At 40.5% G+C, this 20,719-nt stretch overlaps 6 protein-coding genes across 12 annotated transcripts; 2 read left to right on the forward strand and 4 right to left on the reverse strand.

Moving 5' to 3' along the window:
• Window positions 1-1,349: 1,349 nt before the first annotated feature.
• LOC117791926 (heat shock 70 kDa protein cognate 2) lies at window positions 1,350-4,079 on the reverse strand. Its single transcript, XM_034631860.1, has 2 exons — window positions 3,769-4,079; window positions 1,350-3,191 (listed from the first exon to the last, which is right to left on the reverse strand). The coding sequence occupies exons 1-2, from the start codon at window positions 3,940-3,942 to the stop codon at window positions 1,461-1,463; spliced, it is 1,905 nt and encodes a 634-aa protein (XP_034487751.1). The 5' UTR covers window positions 3,943-4,079; the 3' UTR covers window positions 1,350-1,460.
• A 675-nt stretch (window positions 4,080-4,754) lies between these two features.
• LOC117791929 (small lysine-rich protein 1) lies at window positions 4,755-5,122 on the reverse strand. Its single transcript, XM_034631865.1, has 2 exons — window positions 4,884-5,122; window positions 4,755-4,832 (listed from the first exon to the last, which is right to left on the reverse strand). The coding sequence occupies exons 1-2, from the start codon at window positions 5,085-5,087 to the stop codon at window positions 4,764-4,766; spliced, it is 273 nt and encodes a 90-aa protein (XP_034487756.1). The 5' UTR covers window positions 5,088-5,122; the 3' UTR covers window positions 4,755-4,763.
• Window positions 5,123-5,546: 424 nt separating this feature from the next.
• On the forward strand, window positions 5,547-7,097 carry LOC117791927 (serine protease snake). Of its 2 annotated transcripts, none has more exons than XM_034631862.1 (4): window positions 5,547-5,615; window positions 5,678-6,064; window positions 6,119-6,368; window positions 6,426-7,097. In XM_034631862.1, the coding sequence occupies exons 1-4, from the start codon at window positions 5,600-5,602 to the stop codon at window positions 7,009-7,011; spliced, it is 1,239 nt and encodes a 412-aa protein (XP_034487753.1). In that variant the 5' UTR covers window positions 5,547-5,599; the 3' UTR covers window positions 7,012-7,097. The 2 variants fall into 2 exon arrangements, with proteins under 2 accessions (XP_034487753.1, XP_034487754.1); XM_034631863.1 differs by having other exon boundaries at window positions 6,119-6,364; window positions 6,426-6,537.
• LOC117791925 (xanthine dehydrogenase) lies at window positions 6,970-14,842 on the reverse strand. The gene is made up of 5 exons (XM_034631859.1): window positions 14,597-14,842; window positions 10,015-12,612; window positions 7,476-8,621; window positions 7,248-7,415; window positions 6,970-7,194 (listed from the first exon to the last, which is right to left on the reverse strand). Exons 1-5 carry the CDS (start codon window positions 14,651-14,653, stop codon window positions 7,144-7,146), a joined length of 4,020 nt encoding a protein of 1,339 aa, XP_034487750.1. The 5' UTR covers window positions 14,654-14,842; the 3' UTR covers window positions 6,970-7,143.
• Window positions 14,843-15,129: 287 nt separating this feature from the next.
• On the reverse strand, window positions 15,130-15,954 carry LOC117790086 (cytochrome c oxidase assembly protein COX20, mitochondrial). The gene is made up of 3 exons (XM_034629364.1): window positions 15,827-15,954; window positions 15,575-15,762; window positions 15,130-15,507 (listed from the first exon to the last, which is right to left on the reverse strand). The coding sequence occupies exons 1-3, from the start codon at window positions 15,854-15,856 to the stop codon at window positions 15,393-15,395; spliced, it is 333 nt and encodes a 110-aa protein (XP_034485255.1). The 5' UTR covers window positions 15,857-15,954; the 3' UTR covers window positions 15,130-15,392.
• A 251-nt stretch (window positions 15,955-16,205) lies between these two features.
• On the forward strand, window positions 16,206-20,713 carry LOC117790080 (traB domain-containing protein). Of its 6 annotated transcripts, none has more exons than XM_034629347.1 (7): window positions 16,206-16,425; window positions 16,764-16,843; window positions 16,909-17,138; window positions 18,107-18,231; window positions 18,262-18,861; window positions 18,924-19,043; window positions 19,116-20,713. In XM_034629347.1, exons 3-7 carry the CDS (start codon window positions 16,997-16,999, stop codon window positions 19,779-19,781), a joined length of 1,653 nt encoding a protein of 550 aa, XP_034485238.1. In that variant the 5' UTR covers window positions 16,206-16,425; window positions 16,764-16,843; window positions 16,909-16,996; the 3' UTR covers window positions 19,782-20,713. The 6 variants fall into 6 exon arrangements, with proteins under 6 accessions (XP_034485238.1, XP_034485239.1, XP_034485240.1 ...); XM_034629348.1 differs by having other exon boundaries at window positions 16,916-17,138; XM_034629349.1 differs by having other exon boundaries at window positions 16,764-16,839.
• Window positions 20,714-20,719: the final 6 nt, after the last annotated feature.

The following is a 20,719-nucleotide window of genomic DNA, read 5'->3' on the forward strand; positions in this document are numbered from 1 at the left end:
AAGCCATTGTGCCAGTGTCGTTCCTTACCCAACAGAATTATGGCGCTGCAGCTCATGAAGAGCAACGTTTGCAGCATCAACGAGGAACCAACACTTTTTGTCAAGATATTTCCACGCTGCATCAGCACACTTTCTATCAACTGCCACAAAAGAAGATTTCGATTAAAAAATAGCTAGAGAACTCCAGTGTGGCTTACTTACTAATTGAAATATTGCCGTGTGATACAAATTTTTGACTCGATGTGGCAGAAATGCGGTGAATGTGCCTCCAAACAGGGCAGGCACAAATGTCAGCGTATATAGGTGAAACTTTCCCAGAATATGGCTGCATAGTTTCACAGTTGGACACGTAATTATTTTGACAAAGAAAAAAAAAATCACATAATTTTTTTTTGTTCTTAAAAACAGGGACAGTAAATAATGATTATTTTGTTTTTTTTTTTCATTTGAAAAAATCATAACTTCTAGTAACAGTAAAAAAAACGTGAAATATAACAAAATTTTTCTTTAAGTGTAATCTATGCAATTTCACCATGATCTTGTGATTTTTATTATTTTACTCATAAAATTATCAATATTTTTGAACAAAAAAATGAAGCTTAAGAAATAATCATTATCTTTGAGCAAAAAATAAAACTTATAGAATAATGATTATATCTTGAGTTTTATAATAAAACTTATAATGATTACAGTCCCTGCTTAAAAATCCAATGCACAAGTAGATCGAAATATTTGTTGCATTAATTGGTTTGAAGTTTAAAATATAAATTTATAAGTATGTATACTTTTTTTTATTGTTAAGTCAAGTAAAATTTCCCAAAAATATTTAAGATTTTAAAATTACTTTTAATCAGCTGCTGTTAGTTGACGTAAGAATATAAATTAATTAATATTTCATATTAAAAATATACTTTTTGAAGATGCAAATAAAATAATAAATTTTTGAAACACCGAAGGTAGATACCCTTTTTTTTTGCCTAAGCAGCGTTGCATACCGTAGAGCACATATAGATATTGCAATGAGGTATCCATTCACCAAGCCGCCGAATATAAACTGTACGTAATACAACAACGTGTCCTGGAGGATTCCCACATTGAAACCGTTCCACATGCGCCTCAGCAAATGAAGCAGAGCCATGGGCAAATAATATTTCATATTTGACCAGACAAAGCGACACAGACTGTGGACAGCTGCTCTCCTACAGCTGTGTGGATGCACTATATCAGTGCAGCTACACCTGCTGAGGAGCTTCACAAGGTGTTTGCTTTGAGCGACCATCAAGACACGACTGCAAAAGTGAGGGCTAAGTTTAATCACGTGTTGGATAAGGAACGAACAACGTACAACGAATTGTTAATTGCTAATTTGCATTTATTCGAAATTTCGAAATAAATACATATTGAATTGTATGGGTTAGATGCTTAATGTATTGATGTCCATGGAGTTGGTGGTTAGTCTCTTAGTCAACCTCTTCGACGGTGGGACCGCTGTGGCTGCTGCCCTGTTTGCCTTTTTGGCCCTGACCAGCTCCATGCAGCTTGGACATGATGGGTCCGCAGACACGCTGGCACTCCTTCATGTGATGCTCGTACTCATCCTTCTCGGCCAGCGTATTGCTATCCAACCAGGCGCTCTCCTTGGCGCACATTTCGCGCACTTTGTTGCGATCGGCGTCGTTAAGTGCTCCGGCGGATGCCTCATCCACGGCCTGTTTGCAGCCGTAGATGTAACCCTCCAGAGTATTTCGGGCCACCACACGTTCGCGCTGATGCTCGTCCTCATCCTTGTACTTCTCGGCCTCGGAAAGCATGCGATCGATCTCGGCCTTGGAGAGTCGTCCCTTGTCATTGGTGATGGTGATCTTCTCCGACTTGCCGGTGCTGCTATCCTTGGCGCTGACATTCAGAATGCCATCGGCATTCAAGTCAAAGGTCACATCGATCTTGGGCACACCACGTGGAGCTGGCGGAATGCCAGTCAGATTAAAGGTGCCGAGCAGATTGTTGTCCTTGGTCATGGCTCGTTCTCCCTCATACACTTGAATGGTGACCGCATTCTGATTGTCACTGTAAGTGGTGAAAGTTTGCTGTTGCTTGCACGGAATGCGGGAATTGCGCTCCACCAGTTTGGTCATAACACCGCCAGCCGTTTCAATGCCCAGCGAAAGTGGGGCAACGTCGACCAACAGCAGATCCTGAATCTGAGAGCTGCCCACGCCTGTGAGGATGGCTGCCTGGACGGCGGCGCCATAGGCCACCGCCTCATCGGGATTTATGGACAGATTGAGTTGCTTGCCACCAAAGAAGTCCTGCAGCAGCTTCTGTATTTTCGGAATACGCGTAGAGCCGCCGACAAGAACCACATCGTGAATGGCTTTCTTCTCCATTTTGGCATCATTCAATGCCCGCTCCACAGGCTGAAGCGTTGAGCGAAACAGATCCATATTCAGCTCCTCGAAGCGTGCCCGCGAGATCTTCGAGTAAAAGTCAATGCCCTCATGCAGAGCATCAATCTCCAGGGACGCCTCTGTGCTGGAGGACAGTGTACGCTTGGCACGCTCACAGGCTGTGCGCAGGCGACGCAGAGCACGCACATTGCCCGTTATGTTGCTCTTATGCTTGCGCTTGAACTCCTCCACAAAGTGGTTCACCAGACGATTGTCAAAATCCTCCCCGCCCAGATGAGTATCGCCCGCGGTGGCCTTGACCTCGAACAGCGAGCCCTCATCAATGGTGAGTATGGATACATCGAAGGTGCCACCACCCAAATCGAAGATCAATACATTGCGCTCCCCCTTCAGATTCTTGTCCAGACCATAGGCCAAGGCAGCGGCAGTTGGCTCATTGATGATACGCAGCACATTTAGACCGGCTATGGAGCCAGCATCTTTGGTGGCCTGACGCTGCGAGTCATTGAAATATGCTGGCACTGTGATGACGGCATCCTTCACCTTTCCACCCAGATAAACCTCAGCGATTTCACGCATCTTGGTCAACACCATGGAGCTGACCTCTTCGGGAGCAAATCGTTTGCGTTCCCCCTTGAACTCGACCTCAATTTTCGGTTTGCCAGCATCGTTAATGACCTTGAATGGCCAATGCTTTAAATCCTCCTGTATCTTTGGGTCATCGTACTTGCGTCCAATTAAACGTTTCGCATCAAAAACCGTATTCTTGGCATTCATCGCCACCTGAAGACAGAGTATTTATATATTTAATGAGCACATAATGCTATTTATAAGTGGCCAACTGTGAGGGTGATTCCAATATATGATGAATCGTATATATAAATATATATTTGCGAATATGGCCCAATTAATTTATTATTTTTGTATGAACATTAGGGTGTCCCCCGTTCTTTGAGTTGAAAAATGTATTTTCTCGAAATTGTTATCATGTTATTATTAGCAACTCTTTAGTCTTCTTAGTCCAATCCTGACAAGATTGGTATTAAAACTCTTGTCAGGACCAGGACTTTCAAAATTATTTAGAATTATTATAGGATCAAAGCACAAATTTTAAGCTAGAAACACAAAAATGTTCATCTTAAAAAGCGGAGACTAGAATATGATTTTAGAACTATGGTTTCTGGGTGAAAGCAACTTAGAATTGACAAATAATAAAGAAGTTGGGTTGAAATTTTTTGTACAATCGATGCACCTTAGTGTATATCCATATGCGAATTATTCCATATTCATTGTGATGCTCATATTTGGTGATTCATAGCTTGCCACATTTAGTTGAGATGATCTCAAACGTTTGACTCACCTGATTCTTTGCCGCATCGCCAATTAGACGCTCCGTTTCATTGAATCCAACATATGATGGAGTTGTGCGATTGCCCTGATCGTTCGCTATAATTTCCACTTTGTTGTTCTGCCACACACCCACACAGGAATAGGTGGTGCCCAAGTCGATGCCAATTGCCGGTGTCTTACCCATATTTGCCTCAAAAGATTCGAATGAACCACTTGCTGCTGCTGCTGCTGCTGTTGTCGGCACAAAACTAAACCGATCGAGCACTCGGCGTTCAGATTTTAATTGTGCAACTTGCCTTGCACAGATTTTGGCCAATTCTACAAAACGAGTCGATTTCTGTATATGCACGGGTTGTACATATGTATGTATATATTTATCTGTATTTTTCACACGCCGACAATTTTAATTTGGTTTCGTGATTTGGAGATTCTGACGTTTTGTTCTAGAAAGTGTTGTTGCTGACGTTTATCGCATTGAGAAATTGAATTTGGTCAGAATTTGATGATGACTTGTTTTGGCCGATAAAAATAGCAACAAAATATATCCTTAAACACGTTTAAATTGAACCATATTTGTGTAATAACAATTAAGATTGGAATGTAAAACTACTTATGTATAATTAGCAGGGATTAAAACCGTAACCTTTAATCGGTACTAACAGGTTTGAACTGTTAATCGTAATTGAAACCATAACCAAAAGAATAGTTTGGTTTTATACCGAAACTGATATTATTATTGAGCATTCAATTTAACTCTGTTGATAAGCTTAAATCATCGTTTTTCCAATTCATATTAATTAGATTTTATCTTTTTTATAAAAATGATTTTTTTTTATATATTTCAACTACTTTTTTTGTCAACTCAAAAGGATTGAAAATAACCGGTAACCGTTACCAAACCGTTATACAAAGATTTTATGTAAGCTCTGATCCAAAACGAAAATAAGAACATAACCGAAACCGTAACTCAAACCCATAATTATGAATTTGGTTTTGTTAGCCTGATTAACGTTTTCCCTTCTTTTTCTTCTTTTGGCCATCTGGCCATGGAAAGCCACGAGATTTCAGCACATCCTGCAAGCGTATCAATCAAAATCGGAATAAATAAATCGGTTTTTGACCCACCTGCACATTGTGACACACATAGTAGGCATTCTCCATGGCTGCATCATTGAAAATGTCACAACCTATGGATTTACCGACACCGGCTTTTTTCTTGCTGCCACCCGCGGCGCCGTCTTTCTTTTTCTTATCATCGCCTTCGCCACTACCAGCATTGCTAGATGTAGAATCTTTGCTATTACGTTTCTTTTTACTTTTGGCGGCCATTAAAAATTGAAACACCAAACAATAGCCAACGCGGCCGTATCGATTTAATAGTGGCGCAGCCCTGCTTGGCAACCACTGCTGCCGAAATTTGGCCGTTAAAACCAGCCAGATTTTAAAAAGTAATAATATAAAAAGAAAAACTAGAAACAGGGTAAAAAAAAACTGAGCTCAAAAAAAAACAAAAAACCAATTTATAGTTTTTGTTTTTATAATTTAAAAAATATTTAGATCGCTTTGCAAATGCTAAAAACGCAAAAAATGCAGCAGTGCTGGCAGCCCTATAGAATCTAGTCCGGATTAGAGTTGAGCACAAGTCGTGTTTTGAAAACAAAAACTATCGTACTATCGCGACTCACGGATGCGCAGCTGACTTACTTTTTTAACAGTTACTTTAGAAAAGTTCAAATGTTTGAAAAAAAAAAATAAAACTAAGCAAAATAAGCAACAAGCAATAAGAAATGCTCTTTTGGCAATCATTTGTCTACTTTCAAGTATTAATTCATGGTTTACAAATGCAGCCGCTGAGTGGTAAGGAAGTGTAGTTTTTAGACGACTTTTATATTATTTGTAATGTGATAAGTTTCCTGCAGCGCTCGATACTTTTGAGATAGTCAACTACCAAACAACTAAATTTACGCTGGCTGAGCATTGGCTGCATGATCCGTCTGCAACTGCAGTAGATGACACTGTCAAACAGGGAAGAGAGCAGGCAGACAGCTTTTTGAAATTCGACGATAACGATGAGCCGCCACAAGGCGCAAAACAAGTGGAGACTTTGCAGGAAGGCGCCTTTTGCAGGCGCAGCTTCGATGGACGCAGCGGCTACTGCATCCTGGCCTATCAGTGTCTGCATGTGATACGGGAATTTCGAGTGCACGGCACGCGCATTGACATATGCACACATCGAAACAATGTGCCGGTCATTTGTTGCCCACTGGCGGATAAGCATGTCGAGGCACAACGAATCAGTGCCACAAGTAGGTTGATAACAATTCAAAGATTACCAATGATAACCATAGCACTTTATCTAGAATGCCAGGAGTACAATAGCGCAGCAAGGAGTCTGCGTTTAAGCGATACTGAACGCATCTTTTCAGGCAAAAAATGTGTGCCTAGTGTACCATTGATAGTGGGCGGCACTCCCACTCACCACGCCCTCTTTCCACACATGACCGCACTAGGCTGGACCCAAAGCAACAAAGACATTAAATTTGGTTGCGGTGGTACGCTGGTCAGTGAACTGTATGTGCTCACGGCAGCACATTGCGCCACATCTGGTAGGTGAGTTCCAAGACTTCGCAAGACTTCCCGACTGTATATTATTTAATATACTTGCAGTAAGCCACCGGACATGGTTCGATTGGGCGCCCAGGAACTAAACGTTACCGGTGCCTGGCAGCAGGACATTAAAATACTTATTATCATTCTGCATCCAAAGTATCGGTCATCTTCTTACTACCATGACATAGCTCTACTCAAGTTGACCAAGCGCGTTCAATTGTCGGAGCGGGTGCGTCCCGCCTGTCTGTGGCAAGTGCCCGATCTGCCCATTAAGATTGTGGTAGCCACTGGCTGGGGACGAACAGAGTTTCTGGGTGCCAAGTCCAATACATTACGTCAGGTTGATCTGGATATGATAAAGCAGCAGCGTTGCAAACAAATCTACCGCAAGGAACGCCGCTTGCCAAATGGCATTATTGATTCTCAGTTTTGTGCCGGCCATTTGCCGGGTGGCAAGGATACATGTCAGGGAGATTCAGGTGGACCACTACATGCTGTATTACCAGAAAACAATTGCGTGGCCTTTGTTGTGGGCATAACATCGTTTGGAAAATTCTGTGCGGCGCCAAATGCTCCAGGCGTATACACAAGACTATTCTCATACTTGGATTGGGTAGAGAGGATTGTATTTAAGAAACATTAGGCCTAAGATACATTTGGGATCTGGTCGAAATGAACTGCGGACTGTGAATTGATAATTACTAATAATAATAATCGATTTCTACTGTACATGTAAGTGTTTTCATATAACAAATTCTTCTAGTATTCCCAATTCTTATGGCACTATATTCCATGGTGTATAGCTGCCTGCTTCTGGTACATCAAGCTGAAAATCACAAGAGATTAGTTATAGTTAGAAGCGCTATGAAGTTAACTAACCAATTCGGTGAATTTATCCTGGCAAGCCATGCGGATGCGGGCCGATGTTGCCGGCGCCTCAAGATTACAATGCGCGCTTAGTTTCTGCTCGGTCCGAGCTGCTGCAATGGCTTCTTTGATAGCAAAAAATACGGAACATCCGATGAAAAGTGGAGGTTCGCCAACAGCCTGAAATGATGTGAAATGAAATGAACAAGTGCAAGATTGAATCGGGCATTCCTAGGCTACCTTTGAGGAGTAAACTGCACGAGGATTGGGTGCATTGGTCAGCAGACTAACGTTAAACTCGCCGGGTATATCTGCAAACCCGGGCAGCTTATACATGCCCGGTCCACGAGAGTAAAGCATGCCTTGCGGCGAGTACATGAGTTCTTCCAGAGTAAATAGGCCATATCCCTGCATAAATGCGCCTTCGATCTGACCAATGTCAATGGCCGGATTGATGCTGGACCCAATGTCCATTACAATGTCTGTGCTAAGCACCTGATGATCCCCGGTGAGGCAGTCAATCTCCACAACCGATATTCCCACTCCGTTTGTGAAATAGTTGTAGAGCCGTGCATTGGGATTTGTTTCTGGATGGTAACCAATATTGGGGATGGCATAGAAACCAGTTGCCGAAAGACTGACACGATCAAAATATGCCTTGTTGATCCAATCCTTCCAGGTGCCAGACGGAAGCGCCTCCTTAATAGGTACCAGGCGCTTGTTAATCTTCTCACAAGCATCCAGCACGGCCATACCGTTCAGATCTGATCCCACGCTGGCTGCCGTTGGTGATGTATTTGGCACTTTATCCGTTGCCGTCTCCGAAATGTGAATCAGTTCAATGGGAATACCCAGCGCCCGTGCAGCACATTGGATCATCTTGATATTAAGGCCCTGACCGATTTCAACACCACCATGGGATAAAAGTACCGATCCATCCGCATAGATGTTGATCAGGGCACCTGCCTGATTTAGATGCATGACACCAAACGCAACGCCAAACTTGGTGGGCACCAATCCAATTCCACGCTTGCGCCATCGATTCTCTTCATTGAATTTCACAATCTCCGCCTTTCTTTTGTGGTATTGCGACTGATTAATACAGTCCTGGAAGCAGCGCTCAATGGGGAATCGCTCCAGCTGTTGATTGTAGTGTGTGTAGTCACCAGTTTTGTAAAAGTTCAGCTGCATCACATCCAGCACATCCCGGCCAACAATACGCGCCACATCCCTAATAATGTGCTCCCCCGCGAACATGCCCTGGGGGCCACCAAATCCACGAAATGCTGTATTCGAGGGAAGATTGGTCTTGCACACCCAACCGGCGACTCGCACATTGGGAATGCGATAACAGTTCTCAAAATGCGTCATGGCACGATCCAGAACCTAAAATACAGGATACCAGGTTGTAATTGAAGTATTACATTTTCAATCTACCTTATATTAATTAAACAATAAGTAATAAATTGCAATTAGTTTCTACCTAATCTTAGATAAATTACTCTAATTCTTTAATTGTTTACGAATTTTCAAAATTTTAATGGGTGGACCCTTACCATCAGCATAAAACCATAGCTCCAAAAGTCGAAAAATAATAAAATTTTCTAAATGAACAAAATTTAAATACAGAATGAATATTAAGGCCAAACCATGTTCAAAATGACATTCTGCTTGAATATCGGTAAAGTTTTGCCAAAGTTATGACAGTTCGAAATTGCTCAAGCCTCTTACCTAGCAACTTTACAAGTCAAAATATTTCTTAATTTTGACATGATTTTTTACAAAAAAATGAAAGGCCTCAGAATCAAGTTTAAAGTGACGTTATATACTAATTACGATATAAGGAGTTGATTAAAAGTAAAAACTTGAGATTTAAAATTTTGAATTTCAAAAATTTCAAAGGGGGGACCCTTACCATCAACATAGAGCCATAGCTCCAAAAGTCGAAAAATAATAAAATTTTCTAAATGAGCTAAATTTAAATACAAAATGAATATGAAGGCCAAACCATGTTCAAAATGACATTCCGCTTGAAAATCGGTACAGTTTTGCCAAAGTTATGACAGTTCAAACTTGCTCAAGCCTCTGACCTGCCAACCTTGCAAGTCAAAATTTTTCTTAATTTTGACATGATTTTTTACAAGAAAATGAATGACGTCAGAATAAAGTTTAAAGTGTCGTTTTATACTAATTACGATATAAGGAGTTGATTAAAAGTGAATACTTGAGATATAAAATTTTGAATTTTCAAAATTTCAAAGGGGGGACCCTTACCATTAACGTGGTACCATGGCTATGATGGATGAAAAATAATAAAATTTTATAAATGCAAAAAAATTGAAATGCAGTATGAATAAATGGAACGAACCATGATCAAAATGGCATTCTGATTGAAAATCGGGTCAGTTTTCTTCAAGTTATGACAGTTGGAAGTTTGTCAACTCTTTAAGCTAGCAACTTTACCGCAACCCAACCGGTATAAGCGTTTCGGTTTTCGGTTCTTGAAAGAGAACTAATTTCGGTTACGGTTTCAGTTCCGGTACTAAAAATGAATCGGTTAGTTCCGGTTAACGGGACCAGCCTCTATTTCCCACCCACATACTGTGGGCTTGCTTTTTATTACTTTTGTTAATCTTTTTAAATGTGAGGGAATTTGTTATACGAAAACATTAATAAACATAGTTGGTGCAAATTTAAAAAAAAAAACTTAATAGAGCCCTGTACTTTTTTGATCAAAAATATATCTACTTTATGAGGACTTAGTATTGAAAATATTTACCGAAAAGGATAAATCCATAGACCATCCGGCGTTGTTGTACATCTCAATGTCACAGGCCGTGATGAGGCCCTCACGGGTGAAGCCCACCTTGTACTTGAAGAGGAAGGGATGACGTGTGCCCGTGATGAGCATATCTTCATCGCGATCGAGCATGCAGCGTACGGGTCGACGTAGTCGATAGGCAGCCAGAGCTACGGGCAAGGCTACCGAGATACCACGTGATTCCTTGCCACCGAAGCCACCACCAAGACGCTTGGCGCGGCACACAACACGATGGGCGGGCAAGGAGACGACATGGGACACCAGTTTTTGCACCTCCGACGGATGTTGCGTGGAGCAAAAGAGCTCGAGCTCATCCGTGTCGCGGGGCACAGCCAGGGCCGCATGAGTCTCCAGATAGAAATGCTCCTGGCCACCCATACGGCAGCTGCCCTCATGCACGTGATCCGCCTCGGCAAAGGCCTGCTCAACATCACCTTTGGTAATGTACTTCGGAAAGTTGGGATAGTACGAGCTGTGCTCAATAGCCTGCTCAATGGTGACAATGACTGGACTGATCTCCTCGTACTCCACACGCACCAGGCGAGCAGCTCGTTGGGCCAGCGTCTGGTTATCAGCGGCAATCGCACCTATAATCTGTCCATAGCAGTGCACTGAGCCGGCGGCGAAGACGTGCTCATCATGGAACACTGGACCCACCTCGTTCTCGTGCTCCGTGATATCCTTGGCGCTGAAGAAGGCGTGCACTCCTGGCATGGCCAATGCTTCGGTGGCATCCACATTGATTAACTTGGCGTGTGCCTTGGTGCTCAGCACAAATGCCAAATAGAGCTCGCCATCCATGCGAGGAATATCATCCGTATAGATGGCCTCACCCGTGGCCTGTTTCAATGCTGCAGCATGAATCTTTGGCTTTCCAACCGGATCATGACTGGCCTGATCGCTGGAGACGCGCTCAAACAATTGGGCGCTCCGAAGAGCGGGTGTGTGGAATCCATCGGCGCCACTGAGCTCAGCCCTTGGCACTGCATCCGGCGGCATGATGCCGGCATCGCAGAGCTTTCTGCTAATTGCCAGGTAGGATTTAAAGAATAGACTGACTACCAGGGCACGTCGGTAGGCTATCATGCCACCCGGAGCCGATGCATCCAATGGCAATTCGGAGCACAAGCTCTCCGTGACATGCTCCACCAATGCCTGATTCCATGATTGTCCAATTACAAGCTCGGAGGTTTTCGGTGCCAGCACCGTGGTGGGAGCCATGCCACCAAAGGCCATGTGAATACGGCGCACCACATTGGTGTCCGGCTCAAAGTGGACATTGACAGCGGCATTCACGATGGCAATGTCGTCATCCCGTCTACGCGCCTGCTTGAAGGCCACAAAATGCTGGTCTGGCGTTGTCTTCTGGAAGTGTATGCCCAGCAGTACCTCCTGCGGCTGGATTACATTGCGGCGGTAGCCAGTAAAGAAGCCGCTGCCCATGTTGACGGATCGCTTGCCAGCGTCGAGACTGGCCACTTCCAGACGAGCACCGGCTGCTGTCAGCACGGGATTCATGTCTGAGATCGGACTGCCCGTCATGATATTGCCACCAAGACAGGCGACATTCCGTATCTGTTTGCCGGCAAAGTAGTGCAACATGTCCACCGCGCTCTGGAAGAAGCGCGTCTGGTACTCTGGCAGCTCCTCGATGCGGCGTCGCAGGTATGCATCAATATCCATCAGGCTAACGGCGGCACCGAAATAAATGCTCTCATCCGTTTCCCGCACCTCCAACAACTCGGGCACTCTGATGGGATTGATGAGCACGGGATAGAGAAAGTGCTTGAATTTCACCTCCACGCCCACCTCTGTGTTACCCACGATGAGCTTGGCAGCCGGATGTTCAGTCTTGAGCTGCAGCAACTCCTGCAGCGTCGTTGGACGATACCAGGCAACACGGTCGGAGCGAAAGATGAGGCTCTCCTCGTCGTATTTTGCATTCAACTGCAATTCCGGTGGAAAGATGGGTTCCTGGCTGGGATCGAATGGCTGGAACTCGCTGCGCTCAAAGAGTTTGTCATCAGTATTGGGCTCATCTCCACCAGCACAGCCTTTGCCATTGACACGACAACACTTGTCACCCATTCCGCATGCGAATTCTTTGGTGAACGTCTTGTAGCCCTCCAGGATGGGACGGTAACCGGTGCAGCGGCACAAGTTACCCTGGAATGCCACCTCCAGGTCGCGCATCGAAGGCTGTGCTGCATTCCGCAACAGTGCATACATGGACATCACAATTCCCGGCGTACAGAAGCCACATTGCGAGCCATGTGCCTTGGCCAGACGCTCCTGTGCCGGATGCAGACGAGTCCGCGTGCTGCCTATGCCCTCCACTGTGGTCACAGCACAGCCATGCATTGCACACAACGGCGTGAGGCAAGCATTGACTGCCAAGTGCTTGATCTGGTTGCTGTCACGATCCAGACGGGAGATCATCACGGTGCAGGCCCCGCATCCTCCCTCGCCGCAACCAAGCTTAGTGCCACATAGACGCAAGTTGTCCCGCAGATAGGTGAGCAGTGTACATTCCGGATCGGGATTGCAATCGGTCACCTGTAATTTAAAAACCATTTATTGTAACAATTATGATATTTAAAAAAAAATAATTTGGAAAAAACGTTGTTTTTTAATTTAAAATAATTATAATGAAATAAATACTTTTATTTCTTGATCTTAATTAAGAAGATTTAAGAAATAGTAAGTACATTTTTTCCCGAAGCGATTCTTAAACACCTAAACTCTATTATATTTTTGACGATCAATTGATTAATTTAAATCAATTTTCATGAAAAACCGACCACTCATCTCTTATTTGATTTAGTATCAAAAATTGCCATTTACCGTTTTTTATACTTTATCCTGAGCGCTTTTTCCAAAATTCAAAACTTTTAACTTTGTCTAACTTTAAACGATTTCCTTGCGAAATGTCAATATTTTCATTATTTGGCTTCTTATTTGGGTCTGAATCAAAGTAAGAAAATTGATTTCAATAACTGTCCATTTTTTTTTTAAATTTTCCCTTGACACTTTTTCAAAAAATAAATAATTTGAAAAAACCTGATATTTGTGTAACAAGATGTATTATTTGCCCGTTGATAGACAGATCTACTTTTTTATTTTTTTTTTTAAGTTAGATTGGAATACTTCTTTTGCCTGTTTCTGGTTAAACTAGTTTTCCATTCCTGGTTGTGTAACGCGCTGTTATCTTTTACTAATAGAAAAACAAGCAAAACACTTGATTGCAATTCTGTCTACGTGTTTATTTTTACGGCATACATGTAAATACATACATATTTATGTATATTTAAATAAATGCGAATGTACAAAAGCTGGACAAACTTATTTACCATGTAATATCGGCAAATGTAACAAATTGAACACTTAAAATCCAAATAACGATTGAGATAGTACAATAGTATTGGTTGAATTGGAAAAAGTACATAATGTATAAACAAAAAAATAAAATCGATCGATGAATTGATTCTTAATACATATAACAGAAGAATTGCTTTTAAATTGGGCAGATAATTCAAATTAAAACAATTCAATAAGAAGCACACACTTTTTATTGTTTTTTTTTTGTTTTGATTAGAAACAAAATACATATGTACTTAGTATGTACATATTGCAAGCAGAGATAACAGACTTTTTCTAAGATAATAGAGCTCTCTATTATCTATGAGCAATTGCAGTAGTTCTCAAATAAATTAAAAAATATAAATAAAAGAAAAGCCGTGAAGTACTTTGCCCAGATAAAATAAAGTATATAAACAATCATAACTCTTTCTTTCATCTAAGCCTCTTAGCCTTCATTATGCTATCTATGTATATACTACCTTTAAATACAGTGAAATTTAGCATTGCAAAGTATATTAGCTAATTTATATTGTAAAATAGTTCCTTATCGTTATCTATATCTTTATTAATGCTGAAACACACGCAATAACAGAAGTTATCAAGGGAATTTAAAAATAATTGGTAGGTTGCTCTGTTGCCCCCCGTTAACAATGACCCAATATTGTGGGTCAATTGTTATCAGCACCGCAATTGCAATAAATTAATAAGTATGCATAGCGTGAGCTATCAATAGAATGAGTGTCGAGGTTTTATTACTGTCAACAGACAGTAAACAAAATTGACAGAAAAACAATAACATTTACAGATAAAAAACAAGTATTTTTAAATGACTGACTGATTTGCAATATTCAGACAGACTTTGATCTTATTTTGTATATTTTACTGTCCAAGAGCAATGACTTAATTTATAACAGGCAAATTTATATGCCTTAAAAGTTATACCACAACCACGTGAACCTCGTAAATGTAAAAATTTCATTGTTTTTAATCAATAATTTGTTAATCTAATTTCTTATTTTTTTTTTTTTTTTACAGATTAAAGACTTCAGTTAGCACTACACTGCACCAAAAAAAAATATGAGCCCCCTTGAAGAAATCTTTATGCTTGATACGCCTGTGTTAGCTGTTACTGTTCCACATTTTGAATTAACAAAACACACTTATTTAAAAACGGGTTTACCTTTTTGCCGTTTACAAAAAACACTAAAACTGATGTTGCTGCTTCTGTTTTGGACATTTTTCGTCAATATTTAAATTTTTGTATATTTTCCAACTTTTATTTTTATATTTTTTATTATGCATAAATTCGTTCTTAAAGACTAAAATGAAATAAAACGAGCTGACTGAAAATATCCGCTTTCAGAAACACAACCGACGCGTACAAGTCACGAAACCTTTCTGACGCGAATGCGACAAGATTCCGAGATTAGAGGTATACAGTTGAACCGAACGAGTCTCCTATAGGCTTGTCGGTTCATTCGTATGTATAACGAAAAAGGCAAGATTATCAGTCAGTAAATGCAGTAAATATAAAAATATTTGAACAAATAAAAGATCAACAATTTTCAGTCAGAGACAATTGTTCTAAAGAAATGTTATTTAGAAATTTACATATTTTATTGAGTCTTAAATATATACAAACACATATATTTTATATGTATATATAGTATATTTGTTTTTTACATTCTTGTCAGCATTGCAATATTTAAGTAAAAATGTGTCAATTTTAACTTAACTCTGAGTGCTGATTAAACTACATATGCTTTATTTTCATGATTACTTCCAAGCAATGTAGTTCATATTGATCTTTGGATATACTTAAATCAGTATATATTTGTGCTTAATACAGTATATAAAACAAGATAAAATCTTAAGTACATTTTTAAGAGTATATGTACTTATTTGTTGGTTATTTTACATTACAAATAAACAGCTAGATTTCTTCTTAACATGAATAACTAGAGGTTTTATCAATGCTACGCAGATTTCAGATCCAAATCCCGCTCTACCTTTGTCCCTTCATATTGTGCTTGACGACGCATTGCCTCTCGAAGTTGTTGTTGTTCAAATCGTCGCGCCGACCATTGATACCTGTAAACAAGAACATACGAATTAATGAATTCCATTTCAAGTATCAAATTCAACTTTTCAAATTAACCTGCAGGTCATCCAATATAAAATAGTGCCACAAAAGAAGCTACCAAAGCCAACATGTGTGGAAAGGTGAGCGCGGGAGGTGCCTAAAAATGTCAACACACCGACGCCCATACCGCCGCTGATGCCGTAAAGAAAACTGTTACGAAAGCATGGAATCTGAGCAACATCGCGTCCAAATATGAAGAAACTCTGCAGGAGATTAAAAACAGGGTTATTTTATATTTTTTAAAATTTATAGTTTTACGGCTTTTACCTTGCTGGGATCCTCTGTATCATCCGTCATGGCTTTATATATATTTATTTATTTAAATACACTCAAAGGCAAAACTACTAAACGCGGTGGGAGAACAGCTGTTTGCTTACAGTGTTGCCATATCATGTTGAAACAAATAAATAAATAGTCGCATGTCAAGCACAAGCATCATGCAAGCTGTGGACACTTGTTTTATTGTGATTAAATTAAATGAAAATCACTAAATTAGATAATCATATGAGTGTAAAATAATAATTAATTATTACTGTAAGTAAATAGGGTATATTATGGCAGTCAACAGACTTTTAATAAAATATATTTAAAAAGGAATACCATCAATGTTTTTCATGCTTGATGCCCATAGTCTGAGCAGTTTTTTTTAGAAAGAGTAGGCAACACTGGTCCACGTAGCAAGAACAAGAGTTTGCCACAATCACAATTTCACTCTTTAGTTTTTTGGGTTTTTATTTAAACAAAAACAAAATAGTATACCAGCAACGACAACACAAAACCAGTTATAATACCCAACAGCTGATCAAATTTAATGTCAATTAAAAGGTCTGTGAGTCCAGTAAAGCACACGCCATAAATAATTTCAGGTAAGGTTCATGCATTTCGTATGTATTGCCTTGCAACACGCATACATATGCATGCAAGCGTGTGTATGTGTGTAATTAAGGCACTTGTATAAGTAGCTGACGAAAGCAAAACAATTAATATGTGGGTTAAATCAGTGAAAAATCTTGATACCTGGCCATACAATTAGTTTGTTTTAGTATTCTGCTGTTTAGTGAACATACCTGGCATTGATTTGAAAATCAGGAGACATGTACACGTACGCAGAATACATCTTTGAAATTTTAAGTTCGTGATAGGAGGTAGACTAGTATTATCTATTGGTAATCGCTCTCTCATTCATTCTTTTCTACCTTTGCAGTTATTCTCAGCACACGGCATTCACTACAACTGATGTCAGACCGACGTACAGTCACATAATACATACCACAGCATATGTATGTATGTAAATATACGATAGATAACCAAGTGAAACCGAATTTCAACCCGTAACCGATTCTTCCAAGCAAACAGCTGTGCACACAAAAGAGCACACGTCGTAGATCATCATCCACATAAATAACGTAACCGTAACATCCACCGATTGTGCGCACAATGGATTTATCAGCTTCATCATCAGACAGTTCGATATTGCAAACGCCAGATCAGAAGAGCAAATCGTACATTAGCGACAGTACATTATATGATAGTGCTTTGGATCATCAATTATCAACAACGGCCTACAAATCCTGTAATGGTAAGTAAATTATTCATGATCCAAGTTGCCATGGTGCTACTCTACATTCAGTAAGCTTCAGCTTGAGCAAATCAGTTATGCCTACAGACATGAGTAGCCGCAGTTCAAGTCTAAATATGCATCACGCCAATACCGAGGCTCAATTAGATGAAATCTATCATGAGGCAAAGCAGACGTTTCAACGCCAATCGAGTGCAGACATGGTGATCAGCTCAGCCTGGGCTATTAACAAGGACTCGACAGCTTCTCAGAGACACTACGAATTGAGGGACGAACACACACGTCTCCGGCGTCAATTGAACACATTGAAGCTGCAAATAGCTGCACTCAGAATCGAGACGGATCACTTGCAACAAATGGAACACAAACAGGAACAATTGAACTGCACGAACTTATGCTCTAGCCAGAATATCAAAGCTACACTCTTCAATTCTGCCCGGCAGGCACTAAACGACCAAAAACCGGTTGAATTTCCGAATCACTTTTTCACACAAATATTTTCAATGTTTGCTTATGATCAGTTCTTTATGGAGCAATGTCATCATATCGATGTCTTGCTGAACGAGACTGTGCAAAAGTTGTGTATTAAGGAATACCAGGCACAGGAACTTACCTTCAAGGAGAAAGTTAACAAAAAGTTGACAAGCACAAGAACAAAGCTCAAGGAAAAATATAATTTAAAGCTGGCCAAACTGGAAGAAACACAAAAAGCGGATTTGCTAAAAATGAAAGAGAAATGTTATGAGTTGCTGCTTCAGTTCTTGTCGGAAAGCTGCCAAGATAAGATGTATATAAATTCGTATTTGAAGGAACTGAAAACTTTATATATGCAAGAAAATGATCATGTTTAGTTTTAATATTTATTTTTATATGCCTATAACTTTATTATTTAGTTTATATATATTTTTTTTATGATTAGTAAATGTATTTCAGCAATCGCATTTTTATATTTCATCTATTCTCCACAGAAAGCCTCATCGCCGATTTGAATCAGAGCTCAGAACATTCAAAATTCGCACAAAAAATGTCCAATGCCGAAGATTTTTCCAACGGCAATGGCAATGAAATCGAAGCATCTGCTCTTAAATCCTATGCCTCGCTAGCGCCTATCTCGCATTCGAAGAATACGGATGTGATTAATGCCAGCACGTTGTTGATACAATCCGAAAGCACCGATACGAATACCTCGCAGGAGGAAGTGGACCCCAAGTCTCAACTGGCCAACAAGACAATATTCAAGACCGATAATCCCAATTTGTCAATTATAGAAATAAATGAGAATTCCATTCAAGTGGAAGATCTGGAGAAAGAGGTTGTACTGATCGAACGCCTGTCGAGTAATGATAATGATGATGAGGCTGTCGAAAAAGTCAAGAACATACTGAGAAAATCCCCAAATAAAGCAGTGGACAATGTGGCTGATAAGCGTCGACGCAAGGCAGAATCTCTACTGCAGTCGAGCAAACAAAAGTTGGATATATCCATAGCCGAAGCATCTGCAGCAGCCGATGGCGGCAATGATAAGCGTCAGCAGATTGCCGAGGCTGCACCAGTTAGCGATCAGCCGCAAACCAAGCGCGATATTATTATCTACGATACATTGGAAGAATTCGATCAAAATTTGCCCTCGACTGTTACGCTGTTGAATACACCATTTGGCAGCAAGGTATATCTTGTGGGCACAGCACACTTTAGCGAGGAATCACAGGATGACGTGTCCTTTGTAAGTAAACTTTGTCAAGCAAATTAATCAAAACATAATCTAAACTGTTTGACTTGGCACAGGTCATTCGCAATGTCCGTCCAGATGTGGTCATGGTTGAGCTATGTCCATCACGTGTACACATACTGAAGCTAGATGAGAAGACACTGCTGGAGGAGGCAAAGAACATCAACATACCCAAGGCAACTAAATAAAAACAAACTATGCATTCTATTTAAGCAACTCTTATTTCAAGTATTATTGCATGATTACAGATACGTGGCATACTCCAGACACATGGCTATATCAATGGCATCTTCTTCATTCTGCTGCTACAGATGAGTGCTCAAATTGCCAAGGATCTGGGCATGGCGCCAGGTGGCGAATTTCGACGCGCCTTCGAGGAGATACACAAATTACCGGGCTGCATTCTACATTTGGGCGATCGACCCATTCGCATTACACTCTATCGTGCTCTGCGCGCATTATCCTTATGGCAGACCATGAAGCTGGTCTGGCGTCTGACATTCACGGATAGCATCAGCATCGAGGAGGTGGAGGAATGTAAGCAGCGTGATTTGCTGGAGAAGCTAATGCAAGAAATGGCTGGCGAATTTCCAGCCTTTTCGGATGTCTTTGTGCGCGAACGTGATCTATATTTGTGTCACTCACTGCAGTTGGCCGCTCTGCCGCAAGCTGCACCTGGAGCGCATCAGGTGCGTCCCGTACGTGTTGTTGGCGTTGTGGGAATTGGCCATGCCAATGGAATTGCTAAAATGTGGGGACAAGTCGATCCAGAGAAGATACCAGCCATTCTCGAAATACCACCAGCGAGCCTCAGTCAACGGGTCTGCAAGAACACTTTCAAGTACGGTCTAATCGGTCTTGGTTTTTACGGCGTCTTTCGTATTATGAGACCACGTCTGACGCGATTCTTTTAAGTCGATTGTGGACCATGTTTTCAATGTTGTTGATTTTATTTTTGTTTTTAAGTACCACGCCCGCATAATTCAATGGGTGTTGATATATTATAAGTATTGTACGTACTTGATGCTTTTGATAGAACCTGTTTACACACAACACAAGTGTACAAAAAGAAATAGAAACACAAAAAAAGAAAAAAAAAGACATTCAAACATATTCCTGGTTTAAAAAACCCAAAACTCTACTATTGCAAAGTACAGACATACACTTGGATTGGGACTTTGAATAAGATGATATTCATATGCAGTTCAATTGTAAACGGACTTAATTTAGATTGTTGTCCCTGAATAGTTGTAAAAACATAAATTTACACAGACACCCACAGATAATTAGTCATGTGTTTTGACCAGTTAGTTAGGCGCCGTATTGTATGCACATGGTTTCTCGACAGGCTTGAAAATCTAGCTCAACAAATACTTCAATTGTTAATTGTGTATAGTAAATAATTTTAGCATAACTCTAAATGTGAAGGTGTCCGTGCAGCAGATACAATACTTTATCTTTGAATCGACTCTCATGTATGTAATTGTTGTTCATTCCGTAGTAACACTCTGAAATTTAGATAGTATCGTTAAAATTTAAGTGGGAACGTGATGGACCTTCAACAGAAAGAATGGCCGTGTGTTAAATGTTACATATTATATTGAGGAATTTTACAATAACAAAATAAAAACAAACAAAAACCCTACCTACAAATACTTTATCTTTAAAGATATCTACACTTTTTAATTGTAAACGTAAAATCTGTATTGCAAATACATGCAAGTTGTCTTGACGCTGTGTAGTTTGTGCTAATTTAGAACTGGAATTATGTAGCATTTAAAATAGTATTCCACCCGAAACAAAACCTTTGTGTATAATTCAATCAAATAAAAGTTTACATACCTAATAATTC

Source organism: Drosophila innubila, assembly GCF_004354385.1.
Source record: "Drosophila innubila isolate TH190305 chromosome 3R unlocalized genomic scaffold, UK_Dinn_1.0 2_E_3R, whole genome shotgun sequence".
NCBI classification, from domain to species: Eukaryota; Metazoa; Arthropoda; class Insecta; order Diptera; family Drosophilidae; genus Drosophila; species Drosophila innubila.